This window comes from Athene noctua, chromosome 11, assembly GCF_965140245.1.
Source record: "Athene noctua chromosome 11, bAthNoc1.hap1.1, whole genome shotgun sequence".
NCBI lineage: Eukaryota > Metazoa > Chordata > Aves > Strigiformes > Strigidae > Athene > Athene noctua.
Window position 1 is genome coordinate 6,779,346 of NC_134047.1, and position 27,299 is coordinate 6,806,644.

The following is a 27,299-nucleotide window of genomic DNA, read 5'->3' on the forward strand; positions in this document are numbered from 1 at the left end:
CACACTTGGAAAAAGGGTTTGTGTAACGGAGTTGTGCTCACTCATCCCTCCAACCCTTCCCAAGTATTACACGCCACCTTGTAATTGCTTAATTGGACCTAGGCTTATGGAAATAGGTTTCAGATTAGCAGCTGATCAGCAGTGAACACATCAGCGCTGCTTGAGTTAACACGAACGCGTGCTTACCCAGCCTGGCATTAAGTTGGCAGATGTGTGCATCCCAGCCTGCCCGCTCTGGAGCAGAGTTCATTCCCTCCCTTACACCTTATTTTCCCAAAGAAAGGAAGCCTAAGCTTAGCCTGAGAAGACCTGAGTTTTCCCAGTCAGGGTTATAAAGCCAGATGGAAAAATCTTTATTATAGGAATTGTGGGAAATGAAGCATCTTGTTCATTGCTCACTTTATTTTACAATACTTAGTAGAGTAAGAACACCCTAGGAAAAGTATTTTACTTCAAATCCATAACATGGTACTAATCCCAAGTAGAGCAACAAAAACATGGGCTATACAGCGCTGTTATTACATCACGCAAGAGACACAAAATATTATTTTCCAAACAAGGTACTTTATGCACCAATTCTTAATGTTGTCTTTATCCAAGTCCTTAGCGGTCAGTGCATTCAGAACAGTTTTTCCTTCTCCTTCACATTTTGCAACTCCATATAATGATGCTGTTTTGCAGAACGGGTTAGTTCAGACATACAGTTGTGATTTTACTTTAAATGATCACCAATCCTATCAGTAGCTTTGAGCTATGTATTTGTACTCATTAGTGGTATAACACACAGGCAGTTTTGTTTTCAGTACTTTAAAACAGGGTTGGGTTTCATGTTCTTCTATCAGGCAGTATCTGTTGGGACAGTGTAATTCTGTACAGCTGCAGCTTTCTGATGTTCAACAGGAGCTGAGACTCAAGAGCTACAGCCAAGCCTGTGCTGGGGACTTTTGACAGCCTGTCTGCTGGTCAGGGTGAGCAGCACCATGATCCCCAGGCCTCGCATCCAAATCATTCCAGACCGCATTGGAATGGCATGTCTCTCAGGCTGCTGCACGTTTTGGACACATTTAAAATAACAAAAGGAACAACAGGCACAGAGCTTACTTTTGTAACAATTTCTTTGTTGTACAGCTGACCTATTGTTCCAATACATTTATGGAAATCTTACACATTTGGAAACTACTAAAATAAAAAGAGAGGTATCTAAAAGGTGCACAGAAGTCAGGAAGGCTCCCAGCAAAGATTTTTCCCAAAAGTAAACATTCTGGCTGGAACAGCTTGCTCATAACACTGGGCCTGTAGAGAACTGCAGTTTCAGCAGTCTCCAGTGCCACTGGAGTTATTAAAATCGGTATCAGAGTATCACTTATGACAGAGAGGTACTCATCCTCCAAGCTGGTTGCAGCACATTGCCCTTGAACGTTGTCTGTTACTTCTGCTTTGTCGACAGATCTGCGATAGCTCCTGGTAGCTTTCCCCTGTCTCTGAATACCCAGCAGACAAGCAGCGTTTCATTTGAACTGATTATCAATCAGGGTTCCTTTCATCTTGGCTTTCTTGGCTTCCAGCTCAGCCTGATTAAGAAAATAAAGATAGAATGAAGTAATGTCTGGATACATTTCCCTTCAGTGCTCCAATGGAGTTTGGTTGACCACCACAAGCTTTTCACACCAGGAGCAAGAGCAGCTCAAGTTCTTTGCTGACTCCCTCCTCCCCTGAGGTACAAAATGAGGGCCACCCTTAAAAATCATAAAAAGACCAAGACTAACTGCACAGATGACGATTTCATACTTTCTATCCTCAGGTGGAAGCTGCACATTTCCCCCTCCTTCCCATCTACTACTCTGCTGTCACAGCAGGTAGGATGTTCTGTGATGTTCTTGCCATAAATTCTTCAAGTGACCCTTCTGGTAGCAGCTGAGCTGGCAGGTCCTCCACAAGGCCCTTAGCTTGCCCTGATGCCTCATGGCAAAGACCTGCCCGGCCAAGCAGGCTTAAGCGCACAGCATTAGTGGTGCCCAGGTTGGCAAAGCCACAGTCTCGTTTCCCTCTCCCTTTTTCCTTGTCCAACAGGTCATGGAAATTCTCCCTGCAAAAGCTCTGCTGGCTGCTTGTCAATCAGCTCTATAAGTAACTGTATACAATTTTAAGTTCAGGAGGACTGGAGTATCTCTAGAAAACCTGTAAAGTCATCCTCACAAAGCTGCAAGTTACCTATGGCTGTACTAGGACCCCTCTATACTTGCAGCCCGATCTGTGAGATCTGTACAAAGCCAACAGATCTTAGGGATTCGTGTTCAACACCGAAGAAAACACTCACCAACTCCTGGAGCCTTCTCTTGCTCATGCCTTTGCGTTCCAGCTGTTTCTCAATCACTTTTGCATTCTGTGCGTAGGAGTCTGCAATCTCCCTCTGAAACACATACAATGTCACTTTGCAGCAGCAAACTCCAAAGTAACAGCAGCTCACCCACATGGTGAGACGATCTCTGGCTCTGATGGGTGTCTGAGACAGCTGCCCAGGTCAGACATGTCCACCACCAAGGGCAGACAAAACTCACCGCTTCAATCTCCTCCTCCTCTTCATCAATTGTGGAGACTGTGACAGAACTGAACTTGCCCATGTCTTTGGTCCGTTTGGTCATCATCACCTGGGTGATGAGCAGAGTATTTTGTTAAAGCTTGCCACAGTGGTTCCTCGAGGGACCACCTCCCCCTCCAAAGCTTTTGAAGCTTCTCATGCAAGTCGTTAAGATTACCTGAACTCCATGGGTGGCAAAGGAGAATTATCCCCACTAATTTCTGGGCTTAGAGCTGTCACTATCAGAAGCAAATTCACTGATACATAATAGATAAGTCAGATTTTTAGAACCACTGTGCAGACTACAAATCTGACCTACTTAAAAGTGGAAACTTTCTGGTGACTGAGCCTAAACATCAGGCACAGTCTGGACTTCCACGTTTATATTTTTTACCCTTTAGTGCTAGGTCTCCAAGCTGCAGTGACCTCTGTAAAGGAAAACTTTAGGCAGACAGGGAGAAGACACCAAACTGAGTTATCATTTAGAGGTCCTTTTCCTTCTTTTTTCTCCCCTTTGCCCCTGCTATTAAGTGATTTTATGCACCACACCTTTTTGAAAAGCAAAGCAAGCCCTTTTACTTCTCTAAAGCAGATTACCTTTTTGGGGGGTTCTTGTTTCTGAGTATATATGTTTGTTTTCCCAAAACCCTGGCCAAATTTGACCACAGCACCATCAACAATGAATGTCACAGGAGCATTTTTCTGTTGGTGTTGATAAAAGAGCAGCAGTCCACACCTAGAAACAGACACACATGTAGCTGTGAGGAAACCCTGATTCTGTCTTCCTACGGTTACCTCACAGACTCTAAAAGTCACTAAAGAGCCACCGCAGTCACTCACTTGCCACACTTCTTCCTGAACTGCCGCTCTATGCCTTCTGGTCTGGGGGAGAGAGGGAGAGCTTGAGAGGAGGGCGCAGACAGCGGGCACTGGTGCCCGGCTGATGGGCCCCAGCCGGGTGAGGAGGCAGGGCCCGCGCGGGGCAGCGCCGACCCCGGGCCGTGCAGGGGCTCTGAGAGGGACGAGGGGCGGAGGCCGGGGCCCACCTGCGCAGGAAGACGCTCTCCTCCTCCTCCGCGTTGCAGAACTTGTGGGCGTGCTTGGCGGCGTCCATCACCCGGGCGCGGTCCCGCGGCCGCATCGGCAGCTTCTCCAGCTGGCAGTCTGCGGGGCAGCGGCGGGGCCGGGATGGCGGCGGGGCCGGGACGGACACCCGCCGCCTTCCCGAGCCCTCCCCGCCGCCGGGCCCGGGGCCTACCCCCGCGGCCTACGCCGCCTACCCCCGCGGCCTACCCGCCGCCCGCGGCCTGCCCCCGCCGCTCACCCAGCACCAGCACCATCTGCCCGCACAGGCAGTAGTAGACGTGAAGCGGCTTCTCCCCATCGTCGTACTCCTCGCGGTCACGGGTGTCGGAACAGACGACGGAGCGAGACACCACCTTCGGCATGGCGCCGGGGCCCGGCCTCCCTCCCCGCGGGCCCGGCCTCCTCCCCCCGCCCGCCGCAGCGGCGGCTCCGCCCGCCGAGCGTGAGCCCCGGCGGGTCTGTCTCGGCTCTCGCCGCCGGTTCTCCGGAGGCGGTCGTTTCTCCTCAAAGGGGAAGCGGGGGGTGCCGGTGTGCACCCGGGGGGTTAAAGGCACGCCGTTTCCAAGCCCAGCGTGACACAGTGTGATCGTGCATTCATCACAACGGCAACGTTCAGGCCTTACGTCATTTCTCTTAAGGAGCCGGGGCGGACTCGGCACAGAGGTGCTCCGAGCCGAGAACAGGGAGACGGTGACACCGTTTCCCTTCACACACACTTTGGGGCAACTATGTCCAACTGCCAGCGCTTCCCTCGGGGCTGGCTGGCGGGTCTGCTGGTGTCCCCAAAGGCAGGGCACTGAATGAAGCCTCCTCTTGACAACCACCAAGAGCTCATCAGTTTCTTGTTGCATAGGCTGGGTAAGAGCAGGAAAGATCAAGAAGAGGATATTTACAGTGCAGCCGTGAAAGCAATTTTTAAAATGTTCTTTCAACTTCTGTGAGAGGCAGCAGATCTTCCTCCTGTGTCTTTTTCTGAAGTCACCTCCCCATGTGGTTATTTTACGTGAAGTTACAAGTGAGGAGACGTGGAAAAATGGGGCCTATCCAGTCTACAGCAGAAATTCTTTACCCTCAAAGGCTATTAAAAAAAGGTAGAAAAGAGATTATTTTCCCTTGGAAGCAGAAAGTGCAGCATGGCAGGTTGTGCTGGTTTTGGCTGGGGTAGAGTTAATTTTCTTCACAGTAGCCGGTATGGGGCTGTGGTTTGGGTTTGTGCTGGAAACAGCTCTGACAGCACAGGGATGTTTTCGTTACCGCTGGGCAGCGCTTACACAGAGTCAAGGCCTTTCCTGCTCCTCACCCCACCCCACCAGCGAGGAGCCTGGGGGGGCACAAGGAGCCGGGAGGGGGCACAGCCGGGACACCTGAGCCCAGCTGACCCCAGGGACATCCCAGGCCATGTGGCGTCATGCTCAGCGTATAGAGCTGGGGGAAGAAGGGGCAAGGGGGGACGCTGGCAGTGGTGGCGTTTGTCTCCCCAAGCCACCGTGCAGCCCTGCTTCCCTGGGGATGGCCGAGCACCTGCCTGCCCACGGCAAGGGGAGAACGAATTCCTTGTTTTGCTTTACCTATTAAACTGTCTTTATCTCAACCCAGGGGTTTTCTCACTTTAACCCTTTTGAGTCCCTCCCGCACCCCACGGAGGGAGGCAGCGGGGAGCGGCGGGAACACCGCTGCGGATGCCTACCGCCGCGCACCCTCCGCCGGGGCCCGCCGCCGCCTGGGCGCCCGGGGGCGGGGCCAGCCGCTCCCGCCCCGCCCGCCGCCGCGTCACAGGCCGCGTTTCCCCCCGCCCGCCGCAGCCGTTGGTACAAGCCCCGGCCCGGGCACCGCCCCGCGCCCCCGCGGTAGAGGCTGCGCTGGGGACTCGGCGACATCCGGCTCCGCCCCCTCTCCCCGCGCCGTTGGTACATCCCGGGATCGCCCGGCAGCCGGCGCAGGAGTCGGTTCGGCCCAGGGCTCCCCCCGCCGCCTCAGTGGTAGAGGCCGCGATCGCTCCTGTTCGCCAGCGCTGCTGGTGCCTCAGTCGGAGCTCGCTGCTGTCGCCGCCGCCGTCTCTGGGCGCCCCGTCCTCCCTCTGACAGTGTATGAGTGATCTATAACCCTGCGCCCGCCATGTCCACTCCGGCCCGTAGGCGCCTCATGCGGGACTTCAAGAGGTACCGGAGGCCGCCGGCCGAGGGGGAGCGGGGGGCGGCGGGCGGGAGGAGGACGAAGGGCCCGGCTCTACCGGGGGAGGAGGGGGGCAGCACAACATGGCGGCGGGGTAGGGCGCGCTCCGCTGATTGCGTAGCGCCGGTCGGCGCTGCCTGCCTGCGGGTTACGCTGTTTGCGCAGGGGCGTGGAACTACCTGCCTGGGTTACGCGAAGTGCGCAGGGGCGGCCGCCGGCCGCGCGAGGGGCGCCGGAGGCGGGGGGGGGGCGGCGGGGCCGGTGCCTCAGCCCTCCCTGTGCCCCGCAGGCTGCAGGAGGATCCCCCGGCCGGGGTGAGCGGGGCCCCCTCCGAGAACAACATCATGGTGTGGAACGCCGTCATCTTTGGGTGAGTCGGCCGGGGGCGGCAGGCCGCGGGGGCCGCGGCCGCTCTGCCTCCTCCTGGGGGGGTCGGAGCTGGGCTGCCCGCGGCGTAACGCTGTGCTCTGCTTCTTCCCTCCTCTAGGCCCGAGGGGACTCCTTTCGAGGACGGTAAGTGCGGCTTCGTGTGGGCCTGGGGTTTGGCTTTCTCGGGGCAGACTGCTGCAGTTTGACACGGCCTTGGTGTGTCACTGCCGTGGGCTTTGCAACAGGTGTGGGCTCGGGGATGGAGAAGGGACATGGGTGCATGTTCACCTGACCGCACCACCCTATGCTGCACTTACCTAAGCATTTATTTACTCCGAGAAAGTGTTGTAGGCTTAGATTGCTATGTTGACTGACAGAAACCTACAAATTATTTTATAGGAGCTTGCTTGTAGTCGCTAAATCTGACTGTCCTAAACCTAATCTACCATACCGTTCTAAGGATCTCTAAGCTTTGCTGTTGAATCCTGGATCATGTTTTTAGGGACACTCATATTTGGAATACTGCCAAAACCTGGTGTAGAACCGTTGTAGCTTGTTTTGAGTTCTGTTTTTTCTGATGCTGGAAGTGTTTTGCAACTAAGTCCCAACGTGAGTCAGCTGAAGTAGGAAATGGGCTGAATATTTGAGGAAGTTGTGAACAGATTTTTTTTGTTGTTTTTTTTTTTTTTCCTTGGCACCTACTTCACTCTGCTACAGTTGGTATCATTCAGGGTTAAAGATTAAAAGGACTTTTAAACTTTAAAGGCTGACTAAATAGGTCCTTGTAACATACCTGTGTCCTAGCAGTTTTTCTCTGGCCTTACTGTCTTTTGTAGCTTTACTGATGCTGTATGAATACTGTGGCATCTTTGTGAAAACTTGTTAGACATGAAATACTGTCTAACTGAAATCAGTGATGCTTTTTTTTTTTCTTAAGATGCTTTCAGTGTAGTCTATAATTAATCCTAGATCTCTATGACTCATGACAAAAGCATAGGAAAAATTCCTTAACTCTTATGTTGTTCTTGGCTAACTCCTTTGTCTCTGTTTGTCTTCGGAGGTAACACCTGTGGGCATGCCTGTAAATTGCAGATTTTTTTTTTCTGTGAAGATTTTAAATATTTCAGGCCTGAGAAAACTCCAAAGACTCCAGTTATTTTTTTAAAAAATATATGGGATTAATTCTGAAACTTGCTATCGTAGCTGCTTCAGAAGTCTAATGTTTAGAACTCGAGTATGCCATGATATTATGTAATAGAACAGATAGACTAAATCTATTCTGTTTTCTCGTCTTGTGAGCTTTAAAGAAGGCTCTCTTAAACTTCTGTTAGGGTTGTTGGGGCTGCTTAGGTTCTTGGTGCGCTGCCATTAATAGCGTGATTCACTGTTTGGAGCAGAAAGCTGTCTCCTTGCAGTGTGCTAAAATGCAGGTTGTTTCCATGTTCAGGCTCTTCGAGCTCAGTGTGGGGTTAACAGATGCTATAAGGGCTTTTTTTCCATATATTTCCATTTAGTTGCAGGCTGCTTTTGAGAGCCCTGACGTACTGATTTCCTCTGCGCTTTCCACTGTGGCAGCACTGTGTCTTTATTTCAAACACTTAGGACATGTTGCACTCACAGCAGTTTGAAGTTCAAACAGATGCTTGAGTCTGCTGCTGCTGTCCTACTGCTTTGCTTGATCTAATAATATAATCTTGGTGTGAGATGGATTGCTCTTTTCATAGCAAAGTGTGTGTTTTCACAGTATGCGCGCAGGAAAACAGATATGTCTTGCATTGTAGGATATGCTTATCTCCTTTTCTCTGGGATGTATCTTAACATTGTGCTAGATAACAAAATACTAAGTGGTGCCTAGAGATATGGGTGTATTGGTGCCTTAACTGTGCTTTTCCAGTAAGTGAGTGGAGTAGCACCGTTCAGATGCAGTTTAGCATAATGTAGGTAAAATCAAGGGAATTTTTATTTAACAGTACTGAGCTGTTAGTTTGGGCTTGTTTAGTAACTGTGCAGGACTGTGCAAGGCAAAGGTACACTGGAGCTCAAATCCTTTCCAGGAAGCCTCTGTAGGGCAGTGTTCTTCAGAAGTCGCTTTGTATTGGTGTCTTCAGGCTCTGTCACTTCTTGGCGATACTGTAAGACTTAAGATAACTTAGTTCTTGTGAAAGTAGCCTGTGAATTTTTTTTTTTTTGGTTGAACTAGAGGTGTAACAACTTCAACATTATGAGAATCACTGTTCTTTATACTCATTCTGGTAAGACCCTTCTCCAGTCTCAGCTCCCGAGATTTCTTGGCTTTGTCTGAACTGAAAACCTTAAGTTCAGACACGTTTGTTTACTTGCTGTGCAGCATAATGCGGCTAACAACCCTCCCTCCCCTCCACCCCCAGACTTCAGAGGGTGTTTTCACAACTCGGTGCGCAGACTGACTCGGCCTAGGAGCAACTACTAATTTAGATCAGCAGCATAACTTCCATCTTCTGGTTTAAGAGGACTTGATTGCAGGTGTCTGCAGTAGGACCCCAGGGATATTTACCCTGCCTTTAACCATATTTTTAAGAATCTACATGTGTGTGGCATCTGAAGTGGTAGTGCTGCCACAGGGATGGAAACCCAGGCCCTCCCAGTCCTTCAGACCTGTTCTTTGAAGCTGAATGGTGATACTGTGGTTAGTGCAGGATTCCTGGCTTGGAGAGGGTTAAGTAACACAGCTGTTGTAGTCTCCTGCTTTGCTCTGAGTATGCAGGAGGCTTGAACAGAGAGAGCAGGGCGTTTGCCTTCTGTAGGGTTTGTTCCTTGCTTACAGAATCTTGATTCTGTATCCTCACGCAGGAGAGGAAGAGATCATCCCTGCTTTATGGACAGAGGAGTAAAAGGGGGCTGCCCTCGCTCCTTGCAGTGAGGAGGACCCAGCAGGGCTGTGGGCACTGCTCCGGCAGGAGTCACTTAGGCCAGTGTACAGGCCGTGGAGAAGCCTCCCTGTTAGCCATGTCAGTGTCTCACATCTCGAAGCAGAATAAACAGATCAACAAGGTAAATAAATACAAGAGATAAAAAGAGAATGTTCTCTTAAGATCAGTGATGATCCTGATATCAATAATGACAATATGATAATTTTTAAATTGGCTGTCTAGGGTAAGTTGCAAGGAATACCAGTTGACAGCTATAAAATTAGTGACAGGCTGGATGCCGAAGGCCTCATCTCCAGCAGCGTGTGTCGTGATACCTGCTCCACTGTGTGGGCTTTCAGTGGGAGTGACCTTTGGACTTTGCCTCACTGGATCTCTGGATCTGTCCTTTAATAAAGCTCAACAGCGAGGTGTTGTGTAGCCCTTTCAAAGAGCCGTTGCCACTCTGGGTCTTAACTTGGAAATTTGAGTAGGTAGATGCTTCAGCTGGAAACTGTCTAATGGCTTGCTCAGATTTGTGTTAAAAGTGATGCTGTCCTGTCCCTGGTGGGGCAGATAGCTTCACTTTCTTTCAGCAGTTTTAAATGGATTCTAAGACCAAACTGCCTGTGTTACTGCTTTTTGGCCATCTTATCTATCCCCTCTGCTCCCACTTCAGTCAGTGTTCTGGAATAGCATTCATTTTCTCAAGTATGCTTGTTGAACTCTACTATTTGACGGTTTGTGCTCAGTTTTCAGCCTACTGCTTGCTTAGTCACTCTTCCACAGAAGAAAATGCCTGCTTTCCTACCTCATAAGGGGAGACTACTGAGAACCAGAACTGGGGCAAGGAGAGCTGGGAATCTCTTAAGATTTAGAATCAAATCTCTGTGTTTGATTCCAAAGGGCCAGTGTTGCTTGGGATTATCACTGTGTAGGGAGGAGGGGTAGTCCTGAGCTGATGCTTGCAGCTGGTAGAAGTTGTTACTATCTTGGCTTTCAGACTGATTTTGGATCAGTCTCTGTGCCTCTGGATTAGCTGGGGTAAAGCTTGAAAGCCCCACTGCAGACTTCTGCTAATTTGAACAATCTTAACTATGCTACTTTTGTTCCTTTTGTTTTACAGTACGATAGCATGCTGGGGGCTCTCTGCTGTTATGGTGTTAGGCTGCTAATAAAAAACAAACATGTAAAAACTTATTTTTAGGATGTTTGGACTTCCCACTGCTGTTCGGATAGCTGTGAAGCATCTGTACTGTATCTTCATGTGCAAACTGGGACGTCACAGCAATGACCTTCATTTCTTGCAACTCAACGTTATAATTTATCTCCTTATAAAGGAAGGAGTCCCTTAGAAACACTTCAGGTCCTTGCTCATCTGAAAAACAGGAAAAGGGTTGAAAAATCTGATCTCTGGCTACCAGTTGCTGGCACATAATTTGCCAGCCAAATAAAGGAATACGTTAATTATATCAGTGCTGGAAAACTCCCTTATAGTAGGAAGCAAGGATGAGCTTTATATCTGAGCCCATGAGTTTTAATTTGGGCACTGAGTGTTGAGGGAGGGGGGAAAACCTGTCAGTGATACGCAAGAATGCCTTTTCAAAAAACGTACCATGTCTGCACTGGCAGGTGTTAGAGCTGTTGCCGTAAGGTATGTCCCTTTTACAGGAGGGCTGTATATTTATACGAAGGGGCTTCAGATAGGTCTCTCTGGGCAGACCCAGGAACTCCTTGAACTGCCTCCCACTTGGCTGGTCTGAGGCTCCAGCATGGTAAAGAATATCTTGCCTGTTGTGAAGTCGAGAGCGCAGTGTTCCTCAGCTACTGATTGGAATTGCCAGCAGTGCTTAGTCCCCTGGACCCATATGTATGCAGCTTAGTTGACAGACTTCCTATTCTCAGATTGTCATAGCCTGAGGAGGAGGGACAAGATAACTTATGTTGGTGCAGGCTGTTAAAATGATTGGATTGGGGCTACACAGTTTTCTGTTTCAGCTTGATTAGCCTTTCTCAAAGGAGGACTAGTTAATGTGAAGTAAATTATCAGATTTTTATTTTAAGGTGTCGATTTGGATGCTGCTTTCAATACTGCTTTTCTACAGTAAGACCTAATCATTTCACAGTTGTTGATAAAAATGTATTTTCTTGAAATTTAAACAGTGAAAAAATAAGGAGGTCCTTGTCGTGATAGCATATCCCAGTCTCTAGGACTTAGTCAATCATGGCCTGTTACATGGCTGGTCGTACACCAATGTGTGTTGTTCTCACAGTGCACTGGGATTAGGCTTTGTGGAAGAAAACCTCAAGGGCAGATTTATTTCCTTACACAAACCTTTTGGTTGGGGTGGTGGTTTTGGCAGTAAAAGTCAGTCATGGGAGATACTCTTGTACCAGTACTGTCTGGGACTTCAGAGTTAATCATTAACTCCAAAGAGAGTAGAAGAATCACTGTAGGACTGAGCAAGCTATATTCCCTATCCAGCATGCATGTATGAGCACAATAGTACTGGTTTGTGCTTGCGGAGGGATACTAATTACTCATCCCCTGTGTAAATTCATTCTGAATAAAGGTTACTTATCTCTCTCAACTCCAGGAACTTTCAAACTTACAATAGAATTCACGGAAGAATATCCAAATAAGCCACCTACTGTTAGATTTGTCTCTAAAATGTTTCATCCAAATGGTAAGTACTTACATAATGCTTGCTCTTTTTTTTTTTTTTTTTTTTTTGCTATAGCATGCTATAGTGCTGTTGAAAAGGGTCTATTTATTATAAAAGTTTCCACTCTCTATTAAGCTACCAAAATTGCAGTGTGGTTCTGTGTAATTTTGGTAAAGATGAATATGTGAGCAGTGCTCAGGCTTGAAAGGAAAGGGGCAATAAAAGGAGCCTCTTAATTTTCAGGTGTTATAGCACAGTGTTGATGAGATGCTCTTCTCTCAGCTGCCTGTTGTTAAACCTCACAGAAGAATATTTTGTATTTAAACAGCAGTGCCCTGGGCTTTTGTTTATACGTGTGTAGTGACAGTGCTGATTGTCTTTCATCACTTTACTTCCCCAAAACGCCTGTAAGAATGTTGCACCTTGAAATGTAGTGCTAGTTTCCAGCTCTAGCCAGTGATAGTAAGATTGTTTCATTAATCCCCTTGGTAATTAGAGGCTGGAGATGTATGCCTTGCCTCCAAATAAGTATTAGCTTTGTGAAGAAATCCTGGAAACTTTCCAGTGTAGTAAGTAAGTGTGTGTGTTGGTAAAGTGCACCGAGGGAAGGTTCCTCTCGAGGTGCTGTTGGAAAGGGGACTAGAGACTGCCTGTGGTAGATACTTTCAGGGGAAATCTTATGTGTAAACAGCTTTTTGCTTGTGTTCTTTATTTGGTTCACTTGTGGGTAGCTTAAATTCTTTTGCCTTAAAATCTATTCATGGTTTTCCATAATGGTAGTTGCAATCTTGTAGAGAAGCTTGATGTCAAAGAATAAGCAGCGGTTGAGTTTAATTACCTCAGGCAGCTGTGGGTGACAAGCTTCACCTCTTCCTGCCTACAGGCCTGTTTGCTGGACTTAAGTCTGCCAGACAGTATTGACTTCTGTAGTGTTTGTCAGTTTTCAGGATGAGGCAGTGCTAGATAAAAACCGAGTAGCTGTACAACTTCTGTTTTAAGCCATTCTTCTTGAACCTTTTCTAGTCTATGCAGATGGTAGTATATGTCTGGATATTCTTCAGAATCGTTGGAGTCCTACTTATGATGTCTCCTCCATCTTAACATCCATACAGGTAAAAAGAACTCTGCATGAAAAGGCAGAATGCAATCAGGATGCTTTGACAAAAACAGCTCAGGAAACACTGTTTGTTTTGCTCCCCTCCTGCTAGGCAGTATAGCCGCTATACCTTGGGATTTGCTAGAGTGTGAATGCTTCCCAGGGGTGAGGGGAGCGGGCAGTGACTGCCGGCACCCACCCCGCGATGGCACTGGGGCGTTGCTGCCTGCCCCTCGGCTCAGCAGCCGCCTGCGCTGCCAAGAGTGAGGCTGATAGCGAAAGCTTCCCCTAACTCGCAGCGGGGATACCGCAGCCTGCCTCGCCTGCAGCTAGGTTAACCTCTGCTTGTTGACTTGTGCCGATAGTTTAAGGAATGTGTCGGAAAACTATGCATGCTTTCAAGTGCCTAAGAATCTTTTTCTCTTTGCACAGTCTCTATTGGATGAGCCAAATCCTAACAGTCCAGCAAACAGCCAGGCAGCTCAGCTATACCAAGAGAATAAGCGGGAATATGAAAAACGGGTTTCTGCAATAGTAGAACAGAGCTGGCGTGACTGTTGACCCAGGATGATGCAAATGAACACTCTGTTGATGAGGAAATAAACAAAGTGTCTGAGTCATCTTTTTCCTCCTAGCATTTACTTTGCAAGCAGAATAGCTGTTGTGCTGTTGCCACCCTCCCTTGCTGAAGCTTCTTCTCCTTGGACATCAGAAAGCACCCACTTTGAAGTCAAATGTTCTGTACTTGGGTTACTTGCAAAAGAGTTACTGATGCCGAATTCATTTCCTGTGGTCCCTCTCCAGTCTTAGGGCAGTATTGTGCATTTCTGTAGTGTACACTAAGCTTTTAATTGTAATTGTGTTATACACAGTGATGCTTATGTGTAGCTTGATAAAAGGGATGTTTATATACATACACATTTTTTAACTGATATTAACTAAAGTGCTGATGTGTCCAGGCTGGTCATTTACCTCTACTATTGGTTTAGACCCCACTGCATTTGTAAGTATTGAGTGAAGAAATAACCTCGTTTCCCTTTTGTATTGGTTTAGCAACTCCTTGCTCATGGAGAAAAAACAACTCTCAAATTGATTCCAGTTCAGATATTTACTAAGACTGTGGAATGCTAGTTACTGCTGCACTTCACACACAAGATTTATGTACAGATATACATAAATCACTACAGTTGTGGTACTTTGATCTTTGCTTAGGCTGAGAAACAACCCCCCCTTTTTTTTTTTTAATTTTATTTTAAAGGACATGCCTGCAGAGACTGCTTCAATATGTTTCTATAGTCCTGTCAGTGAGGCATTACTGGACAAAACCAGGTAGAGCTGTGGTACTCTGAGCGCAGACCTTCCGCATCAAGGAAGAGGTAAAACCTGAAGTGTTCCAGTGGTGGAATTACTCCCCTTCAGTGTCCTTCTCCTGCCCCTTATCTTTAGCTGAGGAAGATAAGAAGTTCTTTGGGATCCAGCTGTGCCTCGTGGAAAGGTTGATTGAAGTAGGGGGTAGGCACTTGGGTCTCTGCCGTTTCTGCTCTTTGTAGATTACCGTGGGGTTTGTGTGAGCTACTGCTGCATGCTTGAGTTAGTTTCCCTTCAGTTTTATGAAAATATTTTTTCAACTCTGAAAAAAACATTTGTAAGTCCAGACTCACTTTTTTTGTAAGGCTAAGTTTGTACATTTGGATACAGTACCTTAAAGCAGCAGTGTGGGATGAGACCTACAGTTGTGTTGTCCACTGTTCCAGTGTCTTTTGTGTGCACATTGGTCTGTTAGTTGAGAAGTTTAACTTTGCACAAGTAACCCATGTAAGAAACTGTACATTTTTCAAAACTTGTAAATAAAGTGTAACCTTAGTGCTTATTGTATAAATAGGCAAGAGGTGTATAACTGTGGTTATTTTGGCAGAGCCTGGGCCGGGATCAGGCCCCAGGTAGCCCCTTACGCAGGACAGTGCCATTGTTCCTGCCCAGGGCAGCAGCGGCGCCCTCGGGGGGCTGGGGGGGTGGACTTGGCCCTCCCAGCCAGGCACGGCAGCGCGAGGGGCAAAGGGCAGACACGAGCCTTAGTAAAACCAGCGCCTGCGGGAGCCCGGGCACTGTGTCAGCCTCAGCCTGAACTGTTGACAAAAAGGAGCCTGTGATAATGAGGTACAGCAATCTTTAATGGGCTCAGTAATGAATTGATAGAGGAAGCGTGTTTATTTTCCTCCTGTCTTACAAGGGCAAGAGCAGGATTTTAAGTGACTGACACATAACAGAAGCTCGTAGTGCAGCTTAGTTCTGCAGTTAAGATGGAAGCTGCCAGGCTCTTTTTAAAAATTCAAGTGGCCTTTGTACCTGCTGCTCCCACAGCTGAACAGGCCTTTTGTCTTACATGGAACAGCCTCTCACCACTGCGCTCCCACCAAGTTACAGGGGCTCCTCCCGAAGGACAGTGTCCTCAGAGCCCCGGGTGAGAGCTGCCCCGCTCCTGCGTGCGCAGAGGGAGGGGACAGCCCCTCTGCCTCACCTCGGGGTGGGTGTTTCCCGAGCGCTCCCTGTCAGAGCAAATCAAGCAACAAGCACCTTAGTCACACCAACTGTGTTAGAGACCCCAGCCCGCCCACCAGCACTGACAGGGATGGAGACACCAACCCCGAGTATCTGAGCCACGGCCCGTCCCAGCTGCGAGGGCTGCAGGCTGCTGCCAGCAGAACCCTTCCTGAAGGGGCTGAGTCCTGACGCCACAGAAGCCAGCACATCAGTCCCTCCATTTCTTATTTGCCTTGCTGGTTGCTTAAAAAAAAAAAAAAGACGCTTAAGGCAGCCAGAAACAAGAGCTGCACAGAGCAGTGTAGGGGTGTAAATCTCACCTTTACGCCCCTCTGGAGTACAGCCTTCATCCACTGACTGAACTGTAAACCACATACTCCCTCTCCAGAGCTTACGGCTCCACGCACACACCGCAGAGGGGGAGGCCGGCAGTGCCTTAGCTCAGGCCACCCCAACCTACAGCCACCCCCTGAGCAGGAAGGCAGCGGGCAGGTCCCTGGGGGGGGCCAAGGGTCACAGCTGCAGGCCAGCACCTGCCGCCCCAACCCCGCTGCGGAGACCCGGCTGCCTTCACGGCAGCACCAGGCGTTGAGGGCCTGCTGCGTGTCCAAGTGGGGGGGGGGCTGTGCTCCTGCCTGCAGGAATATCTGCCTAGAAAGTACCAGGCTTCTTCCACTCCTACATCACCATCTGCTAGAGCCCAGCGTTCTTGAGAGCAGAATTCAGAAGTAGAGAGGGAATAATGCACACACAAAACCCCAACACAACCAAAAAACCCAACATACTTTAAGAATTGTCAGATGATTTTTTTTTTCTACGAAGACAGCAGCAGCATGCTTTTATTTCAGAAGTCCAAGCTAGAAGGTGAGCTGCAGCCACTCAGGCAAAAAGAGGTGGGAATGCTCACTCTCTTCTTCCTGAGCAAATCTTACCTGCCAGGGCAGCCTCTTCCTTTCCATACTGTGGGGACAAAAATGTCTCTAACTGCACATCACCAGGATACTCTGCTTCATCAGTCGGTCAGTCACCCTCAGCACTGAGTTTTTTTAAAAAGAAAACAGAACAGGAGGTGGGAAAAAAAAAGCTAGAGGATGATGTAAAAAGATGGAGAAGCTAGTATAGGCAGCAGAAAACCAAGTGATAGCTGAGACGCACAGAACAGGCCAAAAAAACCTATTTCATGAAGCCTGGCTTCACGCTGAAGACTCGTCATCAGCCAGGCCCTGCTGGGACAGACCCGCACGGCTCGGGCCGGGCTCTCCCCAGGCCCCTCCCCAAGCCCTGCGCTCTCCTGCCAGGCTCCCGCAGCACCGGCGCCTGCGGGACCGTCCCGGCGCCCGGGCTCCCCCGCCCTGGAGAGACGCCGCACTCACACCACACGCCAGAGCAACACCACAAAGTTTACTTGGGATTCGCGCCTGACAGACACAAGCACAGGTACAGTAATGGAGCAGACATCATTAGGCACAGGTTTGACTTTGCTCAGGATTAAAGAGCTTATGCTCAAAGTAAAAAAATAAGTTATATAACAGTCCCCACAAGCTACACGAGCATCTTTGAGCGTGGGCTCTGCGTTTACCTCCAGTTCTTATATTTCACACTTCAGCATGGTATTTGCACATGTCAAGCAGTGCTCCAAGGTAAAAATGCACTGGAATTCTCTCGGTCCGATACAGTGACAGTTAAGGTGCTTTTGGGAATTCTCAGTATGGGAGACTCAATGTAGAAATCTATGAATAAAACTGTGTTGTTAAACAGGTTAAGGACATCTTTCTACATACATACACAGTGGAGACAAGACCTCTATATATTTCTCAAGAATAAATGCAGTTTTCACACATTTTTTTTTATACAAAGTGTGACAAATCCTGTTTTTTTCCAGAAATAAAGTTTTATTTTTATTGTCATTAATACCAACTTTACATACAGGTCTATTCCTCCAGACTGCATTTCCTTTGCTTTTTATTATTTTTTTTTTGTTTTTCTTAAAAAAAGGCATTTTTTTTTCCTTCCTTGGTCAAGAAGAATAAGGGAACTATAATTTTAAATGATGTCAAATTCCATCTCGTTGGACATGTGTTTTTGCTATTACAAAACTATTAAAATGTGGAGGAACAAGTAATATCAAAGACACATACAGTAACAGCACTACTGCTTTTGGGTTGTGCTAATATACTTGAACAGAACTTGGTCAGTTCTAAACGTCTAACAACATTTTTGAAATTATATTAACGAAGTAAAAGACTTCAACGTTAATATAACCCACAACAAGAAAAATGCAGCATCTCTTTCTTTAATCAAGTCTCTGGTGAGGCCCAACCTCAGTTTGCCTGAGGCATAATAAGCTCGTAATGCCCCACCTGCCCTTCTTGCTTCAGCTGGTCCAACAGATCCTCCTTGCGCCGCTTCCTGCTTACCACCAAGTATCTGTTGTGCCCCTGCCCATGAGATTTACTTTTAAGACCGTATTTTTGGGCAATCTGATGTATCTGCTTCCGCTCATCCATGGTCAGTTCTCTAGAGAAAGTCAAGTCAATGTGACTTTCTGAGCGTGCATAGTTTCGAATGATCTCTTCAATATCTCTTTTAGCGATTTTGTTCACCCTTTCTACATCAAGCCCAAGTCCCTCCCTTTTAAACTGCTCCTTCACCGAGATAGGCTCTCTAATTCCTTCACCGTCTTTCCCTAGGCCACCGCCTGTCCAGCCCATCTTTCTTAAAATTTGATTCCCAATGTTATCTTCTTTGATCTTCTGTTTGAAAGCCTCTTCTGCTGAGCGACCCCGAATCTCATTTCTGGAGATGACATCTTCGATGGTGCCTTTCTTCAGGTTATTAACAACAGTTGGCTGAGTCTTTTTGAGGATTTTCACGGCTTCCTCTGCTGCCTCATGCTTGACAGATTTCTTCACTCCAACTGCTTCTGCAATGAATTCATCTTCAAGCAGCACCTTGCACTTCCACCGCATGCCAGTCATCCTCTCAAAGACATACTCCACCGTCATCTTGTTGAACTGGGCGGTATCGTTGAGCGTACACACTGGATTGCTGGAGTTCTCATAAACCACGAGGTCCTTCAGGTCCTTCTTCCTCCCAGAGCCCCGCGATGAGCAGCCCACTTTCTGAACCTGGGTCACTTTGATGGCAGTTATATTTGACTGCATCTTCTGCAGAATCTTCAAGGCCTCCTCAGCCGCTGCGTGTTTGCTGGTCTTTTTAGTGCCAAATCCCTCAGCTAGGCAGTGATCTTGGAGATACACTTGACAACGCCATGAGCGGTTGGGCATTAATTCATATTTATATTCAACAGACATTTTGTTATATGAGGCAGAATTGTTAAGTATTCCTATTGCGTCGCTGGCATTCTCCGTGAGGACAAAACTAGTCCAGTGTTTGCTGGTATTAGTGGAACCTTTCACAGATTCAGTACCAGGCTGCATCGGGACACAGTCCCTGTTGGCAACTACAAACTCCTCATGAGGTTTAAGAGCAGGAGGGAAATCTGGGCGACTCACGCCTGCCTCACACACCACCAAGTCTTCGTGATAGGTGTGCTTGAACTTCCGCTGAACAACTCGCACTTCCACAGACTTCTTCAGCAGCTTGACCGCCAGCTCGGCGGCTCGATCCCTGGATCCGTTTTTGCTGCCGGCGTAACCAGTGGTCAGGTAGACGTTCTGACACCGCACTTCACAGGCGAAGCCATCTGTTAGAAGTTTCTTGCTCTTGGGGAGGTCAGCAGGGGCGATTTCTTTCAGAGGAACATAAATATATTCAGGATTTGTCTTGCATGCCTGAATTGAACGTGTCAAAAGATACGTATAGTTAATTTTATCAGTCCCAGTGTTTGTATCTGGGTTAGCAAGATTTTTCCAGATAGCTGCTGACAGTTTCTCAATAAAACTCTGCTTCAGTATTATAGCTGATGGGGGGAAAGTCTCTGATGCAGACTGGACAGTTGAAGGAGAAACTGAAACCTGCAGCACGCTGCTTGCAGTAGAGTCCACGCTATTCACAGCCTTCTTGGCTGCTGCTGCCTGGCCTGTAAAGCCAAACCCAGCCGAGTTGGAGAGCTGAGGATCCACCTCCCGTGCACTCACAAAAGAATTTGTACAGTTTTCAGGTGGCTGCACTATGCTGTTCGTATTTGCCTCCTGGTTCACCTCCTGCATTTCGTTATCCAGAGAATCTTCCTTCTTGTCATCTTTCTCAGCACTTGTGACAAAGTGTATGGGTTCAAAACGTGGTCGCACCCGGAATCTGGGGACCATCTTTTTGGGTGGCTCAGGAATCTCTTCCAGCTCTGGACCTATGGGGTGGAAGAAAAGGACAAGATTATCGATATGTGCTATGACAGGGAGACAGTGTTTTCACAGAGCAACCTCCAGGAGAAGCCTGCAGGCTCTGAGCACAGGATTCCCACTTCATAGCTAGAAACCAAAAGGTTTCCTTCCAAAGACATTCACAATTGATCAAATAAGACAATTTATTCTGGTGAAGGTCACTACACAGTATTTCTAGTTCCACAACTACTATGCAAAAGTCTCTGTGTATTTAGTTACATGGATTTTAGGTCCAAATCCAAACTGCTCTGCTCCTCAACATTGCCCACTGAACCCAGCCAGTCATTTCTGAAGTTAATCCATTCAAAGCTACTAAAACAAGTAAAAACTACAGCCAGCAAGACAGAACACCAGAGCGGGACTAGAGCCTCAGCTCTGACTCTGCTGCAGGGTTGTAGGATGATCCCAGATGATAAACTACTCTGTCTTCAGGTCTTCTCATCTAATGGAGGAACACAGTGCTACTGAACCGTCCTTTCCAAAACACGCAGGGCTGTTAATGACAGTGTTAACAGAAGCATATTTTCTGTAAATGTAACCACCCTTGGCTAAAAGACACCAAACATGGAGAAATCTGCCCGGGCCTCAGGCGACAGCTGCAGCAGCTGAGGGGGCCTGTTACACGTAACTGGTAGACAGACCTCTTGTTTCTTAACCAGAAGAAATGCAAATGAGGCAGAATATCCTGATACACAGAGCTACTGCAGAAAGTGAGGATCAAATAGCTGATAAGCAAATACGTCACATCTAAAAGATGGTTATACAAGACTCCTCTGGTGAAAGATTTAGCCCCCACACGCCAAAGTGGTACACGTGTGTCATTTCATGAGAGGAGCAAAAGGCCACCTCAGCGCCTTGGAACGAGCTGCCTAATCCAGTGCCAATGCATGCAATCGTAATATAGGTTAGGAAACACATCTGTCTAGACATCACTCTACCTTAACATATTTATCATAGCCTAGTTCATTGCAGATGAAGAAACCACTTCACATATAGCATAAACGGGCCCTTCACATTTAAATCAGGCAACAAAGCTCTTACACATGTGTTAAATCCTTCAGTGACCAGTTTTAATGAATTATGGCAAGTTTAAAAGTTTTTGATCAGTTTGGTATCCCTAGGATTGCACTGCAGCAGCATCTAAAGGCTCTCACCAGCAGAACAGCTCTTTATGCTGTCTGTAGAGAACCCTTCCCCTCAGAGATGCTGCCTGAGAGACAGACAAAACATGGGAGACAAGTAGTAATTTTCTCAGTTTTGCAGCTGGCCCATGGAAGCACAGAAAGATTGCTGGGTGTCAAAGTAACAGAAGAAACTTTGCCAGATCTAGGGATTATATCCAACCCTAGAGGAGTCCTGTGCTGTCTGACCATTGGTGCCTTAAACAGCCAAACTACTGACTAACGCTGCCTCACAAAGCAAGGGCCTGCCTGCTCACATCCACAACCCGCACCTGCACACATGAACGATTCCCCCGCCCCTCGCTCCGCAGAGGGCAGGGCGCTCCCAAGGTGCTGGAGAGGAGCCAGCGGACGGAGCCATTGAACTGCCAGCCCTCTCTCTCTGCCTGCTGCATTTCCTCCACAGGAAAAGCTACAGCTGGAACACTGACCCTGAGACCACAGGACTGGGCTGACATATGCAAGACTCTTCCAGGCACGGTAGGGAGAAAAAAAAAATAATTAACCCCACCACCACCCCCCAGTGCTCCAGGCCGGTTGCAACTCAGAATCACTAAGCTGAACTCCACATCTCCATGCACTTGTATAATCCCCTTCTCAGGTCGGAACGTCACCCCTCACCACAGTGAAGAAGGGCAGACAGATACTTCATTACATAGATTCAATTCCCCTACGCTGTCGCTAGGGAAAATCACCTACCTGGTAATTTCAATTAAAAATTGTATTTTCTTGAGCAAAAAAAGAACTTTACATGAATTACATACACCCCACACCATGGCAGAGGAGGGAAAACACTGCAGTCTAGCAGAGTACGTGACGGTCACTCTTCCTCAGTTTGCCGTGCTGGCTCTCAGAGGCGGCCCCGTGGCACCTGCTCTCCCCACGTTCCCACTAATGCCCACCCCACAGCGACGGGGAGGCATGCAGGCAGATATACTCACTGTCAGATGGAGAGTGGTATCTTTTTAGCTTCCTGCTAGGGACCAACTCGTACGTCCTCGTTTCCCCGATATCGATGCCTTCAGCCATCTTGAGAACCTTCTCCATGACCTGCAAGCCATATCTGTGTGGATTCAACAGAAAACCACTTTAGAACTGGTCCCACGGGGGCAATACTAACACAGGCAATACTAACACAGGCACACACAAGCTTTTATTATGCAAAACAAGAACCAAAGCTGCCTGAGCCAGGTACCTAGTGCAGGGGAGATGCTCCCCCGGATTTTTCTGGAGTATTAAGCCAGGAGCTGAGGCCCGGCCCCACGCCGTAGCCAGCTCAGTGCCCGCAGACAACCTGCACACCAGCAAACAGGCTCCCTGGCTCTAAGTGAACCCACCTGTGAACTACAAATCGCGCAGCCACCAAACTGAGTGTTTTAAACTTAAGCACATTATCTATCAAAATACAACATTTGGCAGAGCTACTAAGGGCATTAAGGAACCCAGGGACGTGGGGAAGGAGCTGTCCCCGTGGGCACTGCAGCTTCAGTGAACTAAGCACAGGGGTGACCGACTGGCACTGAAGTCTTGTCTGGGTCAGCAGCCACATGCCACACGTCACCAATACTGAAATCACAGATGTCAGATGACAAAGACCCTGCTCAGCCTTTATCGACCACTCTTTAAAAAGCCATACTAATTTTTAGCTCGGTAGCTGTAACTGAAGCATTTTAAATCCCTGAGCCATGACAGCGGTGAGGTGGCTGTAGCCAGCTCTGTGCAAAGCCCAGCCCCGCAGCAGCTCGCTCACAGCTCCACAGAGGCAGGACACAGCCCTTTCCCTCCCCGCCTTACATCCCCGACCAGCTCAGTTTTCATTGCTCCGGGGATCCATCACATGTTTTCAAGCCATTTGCACGCTGAAGCTGAACAAGAAAAAAGCCCAAGCCTTCCTTGACCAAGGAGAACCTACAAACACGACCTGGAACTTGCCTCTGACAGCTTCACGTTATGGTTCAGAAAGGAGAAAAAGCAATCTTGCACCTGTTCCATGGTGTGCTCACCTTCAGAGGTCAAAAAGCATCAGGTCACTGCCCATGGACAGGAGCCCCCACCTGACCCAACAACTAGTGCTGCAATAATTTGCACCAGTTTTTAAATACTACTGTTCCAAGGGCTCTGAAAATCTACTTGCTCTCCACTCAAGAAATGCCCTTCCTGTTCCTGATGCAGAGGGCCAGGCAGAAGTTAGATCCACTTAAATCACTTGGTGAGAACTCTGAACACAACCCGGCGCAGTCCCTGCTTCACCAGCAGGTGCCCAGCACCGCTCAGCCCCCAGCAGAGAGGCAGCAGAACCCTGCATGGAAAGATGACACCAAGAGGGATCAAAGGGAGGTGGACAGCGGTGATACCCTCATCCTCCCGCAGCCACAAGGGAGCAGGGTGGGAACCTCTATTCCTCTCTCTGGCTTACAGGGAGAAGAGTACATTACCTCTGATGGGAACATGAAAAACGATGCCCTTTTCCAGCAGGGTGCAAGAACAGCATTAGATTTGACACGTGCGAGTCACTCTTCTTCACAAACGATGGAGATGTTTGGGGCTCAGATTTCTGCCCAGGGGAAGATCAACCAGTCCCAACATGTGTTTGTCTAACAGGGCCTTAGAAATCTCCAGTTGTAGAGACTGTACATGGAGGCAGAGGAATCCCATGCCTCCAGTGCCTAGCTGAAGTCTCCCGGGTGTGACCCAAATATGTTACCTCTTATCCTGATCCCAGTAGCCCTGGAGCATTATGCTTCCCCCCATATTTTGCAGCCACCTTTAAGATATCTGAGAACACATGCATCTTCTCTTTATCCACCCCTAGACTAAATGAATCCTGTTACTTAACTGCTTCCTCAAGGACCATGTTTTCTAAGCCTTCTGGACATTCTCCAGATCATCCCCCAGCAGAACACTCCCTCAGTTTTCATCAGCAGAGACAGATTTGTATTTACTCTGACAAACAGGTTGTCTTCAGCTAGCAAGTGATCAACACCAGAAAAAACACCAAAAAAACCTCAACCCAAACCAAAACCCAACCAACAAACTTCAGAGAAAACAACAAAATTTCCCTGAACTTTGAAGTTATTCACTTGATACAGCAACAACTGCTTTTCCCAAGCAGCAAAAGGCAGTTTCACGGTTCCAGTGAAAGCTGTGGGTCCCCTCCCTTCCCCAGGCAACTCTAAGTGAAGCTGCCAATTGCATTTTAACAGCGCAGCGCATTCACTGTGCCTGTGTGGTGTGTTCACGTTCGTGCACAACACCAGCTTTGGGGAGACATCCTCACTGATAACGGCTCTGCACAGCATGATGCCTAAATCTATCCTCATGCTTCTCCTGAGAGTTGCATATAGAGATGTTCACCAGGGAATGTACATGCACTTACAGGCTTAAACGGCACCATTTTTTAGGATTTGAGATCTTGCCACGTAGTTCTTCACCTCTGTTGTCAGCACCCTGTATTACTGCACTGATTCCCAAAAGCACTATCACAAAGAAGACCCTCCATTAAGACAGCACATAAACACCATAAGATGAGCTAATGGACAAAATATACTTTATCTTAAGAAAATCTGCTCAATTTTAACATACTGCTCAAGCTTTGGAATTTGAAGCTGTTTAAAACTACGTTCAACTTTGGTGCTTGCAGCACAGGACCAGAAAGAAATAAGAAAACATGCAGACCTACATTTAAAGACACGGACCTGGCTCTGTACAAATAACACAAAATATTCCCCAGCAAGACTCTGGGATAGTAACATTAATAAAAGTCGAACTATATGCCCTTCAGCGTTTACAAGGTCCTCCGTCACTGCACGGTTTGCTGAAGTTAGTCGTTAAGCAGTTGCTTCTGTCTTTAAAGCCTTGTGTCCGGTTAAAAATAATCCTAACATCAGGAGTGTCAGTCAGGACGTGGGTGACGTTTCCGCAGATCCCCACGGCCTTGCTCGTTACGGTATGGTGGTTTCTGCACGCGAACACTAACCCTGACGAGAGCAAACCTCTTCCATTCACCAGGTGTATTTCTCTCAGAAAAGCTGAGCTTTAAGGGGACGGTATAGGCTGCTTCATGCTTCGAGGAATACTTTCTGCTCAAATTACAAAGCACAATACCACAAGCTCAACGACTCCTCAGGGGTGGGACATCAAGAACTACTTTCAAAACACACACGTACTTTTCCAGCAGCTTGCTCCCCTTGTTCCACATGCGAACTCACTCACATTCGAGCCAAGAACGCTTCTCCCGCACCAGCCGCTTCCATCCCGGCTCCTCTGGGGTTACTTTCTAAAAGGCAGCTGGGGCCGAGCTCAGCCCCGCAGCGCCGGCAGCCCCTGGGAGCGGGCTGGCCGGAGGGACGCGGAGCTCCTCCTCCCGCCCGGCGCCGGGGGCTGCCTGGCCCCGCTCCAGACGGCGGCTTCAAACGCGACTCCTGCCAGCAGACCGGGCCGCCTCCGCGGTGCCCCGGCCGCCCCAAGGGGACCCTCCTGAACCCGCTGACCCGCCGGGGCGCCCGCGGCGGGCAGCCAGCGCCGGGCCGCGGCAGGGAGCAGGGCCAGCGGCCGGCGCCCGCCACCACCGCCCCGGGCGGCTGCCTCGGGGCTCGGGCCCGGTCGCTGCGACCCCCCCCCCGCCCCGCGGCGGCAGCCCGGTGCCGAGGACGTCCCACCGGGCCTCACCTGCAGCCCATGAAGATGTGGTTGGTCCAGAGGACGGAGAGCGAGAGGAGCTGGTCGATGGCGGCGCCGGGGTAGCCGCGGAGGTGGCGGAGAATGAAGCGGCGGCGCAGCCCCCACTGCTGCTCGGTCTCGTTGTACTGCCGCCACTGCTCCAGCACCGACTCGGGCACCGGCTCGGGCACCCGCTCAGGCTCCGGCGGCGGCATGGCGGGCGGCGGCTCAGCGGGCGATCCCGCGACGCCGAGGGGGCCGTCCCCGCCGGTGGGCGCCGAGCCGCCGGGCACAGGCGCGCACGGCGGCGGAAGCGGCCCGGGCGTGCCGGAGGGGACCAGGCCCCACGTGCGGACCAGGCCGCGGCTCGCCACGGGCCGCCGGGGAGCGCCGGCCCCGCCTCAGCGGCCCGGCCCGGCCTCGGTGCCCCTCTCCGGCCCCCGGCCCGGCCCGGCCCGGCCCGCCGCGCCCCGCCCCCCCGGTGCCGGTGCGGCGGGAGCTCTCCCCTCCCCTCCCCTCGCCCCACCCGCGCGGAGCGGCCCGGCCGGCGCCGCGTCACGTGGCTGCGCGTCACGGGCGCGCGAGACTCCGCGGGAAACTGCCGCCACTGCCGGGCGGCGGGGCGGGCCCGCGCGCTGGGCGGGGCCCCCGGGGCGGGGCCGGGCCGCCGCCACCCCCCGAGGCCGCCCCAGCAGCTCCCCCCCGCCGGGGCCGGGCAGGAGGCGCCCGAGGCCTTTCCCCGCGCCGCCCGGAGCAGAGCCGCCGTCAGCGGGCCGCGGGGCTCCGCCCGCAGCGCCGGGGGGGACCCCGGGCAGCCGTCAAAACCGCACCCCCGCCCGAAGCGGGCTGGGAGGCTCTTTCTTTTCGGTGACGATCCAAAACCCCTCGAGACGCCGGGCCCAGCGCCTGGCTGGCCCGAGCGAGCTCACCTTCTCCTGCGAGGTCCCGCAGCCCCTGGCCGGAGGCGGGAGCAAGCAAACACGACAGCACGCACGCAGGCTTTCGTATTTTTTATTTAAAATTTACATTAAAGTTAGAAAGGTATCAGCCTAAACAGTGCTGGCTCTTCAGTGTTTGTCATGTAAGTACATAACGCGGTGCAGTTCTCAGGCGCTTCCCTTTGTAAGAAGGACACAAGAGCGGGAGGGCGGCGAGCGGCGCTCAGCTGGGAGCAGCATGCGGGGACGGAGCAGGACGGAGGAGCGAGAGGCGCCCGGGCCGGCTCCCGCACGCTCTAAGCGCACTGCACCCTACTCACAGAGATTTGGATGGAGCGCTATCATTATTATGCCAGCTGTCAGCATCGCCTCTCCCTCCTGCTACTGCTAAATTTTTTCTAACTTTTAAGACCAAGAGGAGGAAAAAAAAAACCCCAAAAGTACCACTCAAGCCACAGCCACCAGCCCATGGAGCTTATTTAATAAGGTGAGGAGACACAGGAGGACACCAATGAAAACACACAGTTCTTCTTACTTTATTTCTTTGTTAAAATTAAATATTTTGTGGCTGCCAACAGAGCAAATTGCACCATGTTCATATTTCCTTTTACTCTGAATGCACAAAACCAATCATCAACAGCTTATTGAAAATATTCCTTAGGCTTCGACACCCCATGGAAGCCCCATGACATTTATATTATTAAAGACAAAATTAGAAAAAAAATATGCCCGTAACAATGTTTGAAAATGTATTCGCTACATCATTAGTCCAAACATGACATTTC

The 27,299-nt window shown here is 49.6% G+C and overlaps 3 protein-coding genes across 5 annotated transcripts; 1 reads left to right on the forward strand and 2 right to left on the reverse strand.

Moving 5' to 3' along the window:
* Positions 1 to 382: 382 nt before the first annotated feature.
* STEEP1 (STING1 ER exit protein 1) lies at positions 383 to 4,247 on the reverse strand. 2 transcript variants are annotated; one of them, XM_074914958.1, is made up of 7 exons: positions 3,903 to 4,244; positions 3,625 to 3,742; positions 3,419 to 3,460; positions 3,176 to 3,314; positions 2,559 to 2,648; positions 2,318 to 2,410; positions 383 to 1,571 (listed from the first exon to the last, which is right to left on the reverse strand). In XM_074914958.1, the coding sequence occupies exons 1-7, from the start codon at positions 4,024 to 4,026 to the stop codon at positions 1,509 to 1,511; spliced, it is 669 nt and encodes a 222-aa protein (XP_074771059.1). In that variant the 5' UTR covers positions 4,027 to 4,244; the 3' UTR covers positions 383 to 1,508. The 2 variants fall into 2 exon arrangements, with proteins under 2 accessions (XP_074771059.1, XP_074771060.1); XM_074914959.1 differs by lacking the exon at positions 3,419 to 3,460 and having other exon boundaries at positions 3,903 to 4,247.
* Positions 4,248 to 5,550: 1,303 nt separating this feature from the next.
* On the forward strand, positions 5,551 to 14,731 carry UBE2A (ubiquitin conjugating enzyme E2 A). Of its 2 annotated transcripts, XM_074915091.1 has the most exons (6): positions 5,553 to 5,823; positions 6,126 to 6,206; positions 6,324 to 6,349; positions 11,688 to 11,777; positions 12,780 to 12,868; positions 13,285 to 14,731. In XM_074915091.1, exons 1-6 carry the CDS (start codon positions 5,780 to 5,782, stop codon positions 13,411 to 13,413), a joined length of 459 nt encoding a protein of 152 aa, XP_074771192.1. In that variant the 5' UTR covers positions 5,553 to 5,779; the 3' UTR covers positions 13,414 to 14,731. The 2 variants fall into 2 exon arrangements, with proteins under 2 accessions (XP_074771194.1, XP_074771192.1); XM_074915093.1 differs by lacking the exon at positions 11,688 to 11,777 and having other exon boundaries at positions 5,551 to 5,823.
* A 2,064-nt stretch (positions 14,732 to 16,795) lies between these two features.
* NKRF (NFKB repressing factor) lies at positions 16,796 to 26,019 on the reverse strand. The gene is made up of 3 exons (XM_074915407.1): positions 25,586 to 26,019; positions 21,859 to 21,980; positions 16,796 to 19,702 (listed from the first exon to the last, which is right to left on the reverse strand). The coding sequence occupies exons 1-3, from the start codon at positions 25,789 to 25,791 to the stop codon at positions 17,715 to 17,717; spliced, it is 2,316 nt and encodes a 771-aa protein (XP_074771508.1). The 5' UTR covers positions 25,792 to 26,019; the 3' UTR covers positions 16,796 to 17,714.
* Positions 26,020 to 27,299: the final 1,280 nt, after the last annotated feature.

What these genes read in the sequence shown, in the direction of transcription:
- STEEP1 (XM_074914958.1), bottom strand. Translation starts at nt 4,026, where the DNA reads ATGCCGAAGGTGGTGTCTCGCTCCGTCGTCTGTTCCGACACCCGTGAC. An exon ending in TTCAGGAAGAAGTGTGGCAA is followed by an intron (nt 3,315 to 3,418) that starts GTGAGTGACTGC and finishes GTCTGTTTCTAG; the next exon opens with GTGTGGACTGCTGCTCTTTT. An exon ending in AGGAGGAGGAGATTGAAGCG is followed by an intron (nt 2,411 to 2,558) that starts GTGAGTTTTGTC and finishes TATGTGTTTCAG; the next exon opens with AGGGAGATTGCAGACTCCTA.
- UBE2A (XM_074915091.1), top strand. Translation starts at nt 5,780, where the DNA reads ATGTCCACTCCGGCCCGTAGGCGCCTCATGCGGGACTTCAAGAG. An exon ending in TGGAACGCCGTCATCTTTGG is followed by an intron (nt 6,207 to 6,323) that starts GTGAGTCGGCCG and finishes TCCCTCCTCTAG; the next exon opens with GCCCGAGGGGACTCCTTTCG. An exon ending in GGGGACTCCTTTCGAGGACG is followed by an intron (nt 6,350 to 11,687) that starts GTAAGTGCGGCT and finishes TCTCAACTCCAG; the next exon opens with GAACTTTCAAACTTACAATA.
- NKRF (XM_074915407.1), bottom strand. Translation starts at nt 25,791, where the DNA reads ATGCCGCCGCCGGAGCCTGAGCGGGTGCCCGAGCCGGTGCCCGAGTCG. An exon ending in CACATCTTCATGGGCTGCAG is followed by an intron (nt 21,981 to 25,585) that starts GTGAGGCCCGGT and finishes GAATCCACACAG; the next exon opens with ATATGGCTTGCAGGTCATGG. An exon ending in ATACCACTCTCCATCTGACA is followed by an intron (nt 19,703 to 21,858) that starts GTGAGTATATCT and finishes TCCACCCCATAG; the next exon opens with GTCCAGAGCTGGAAGAGATT.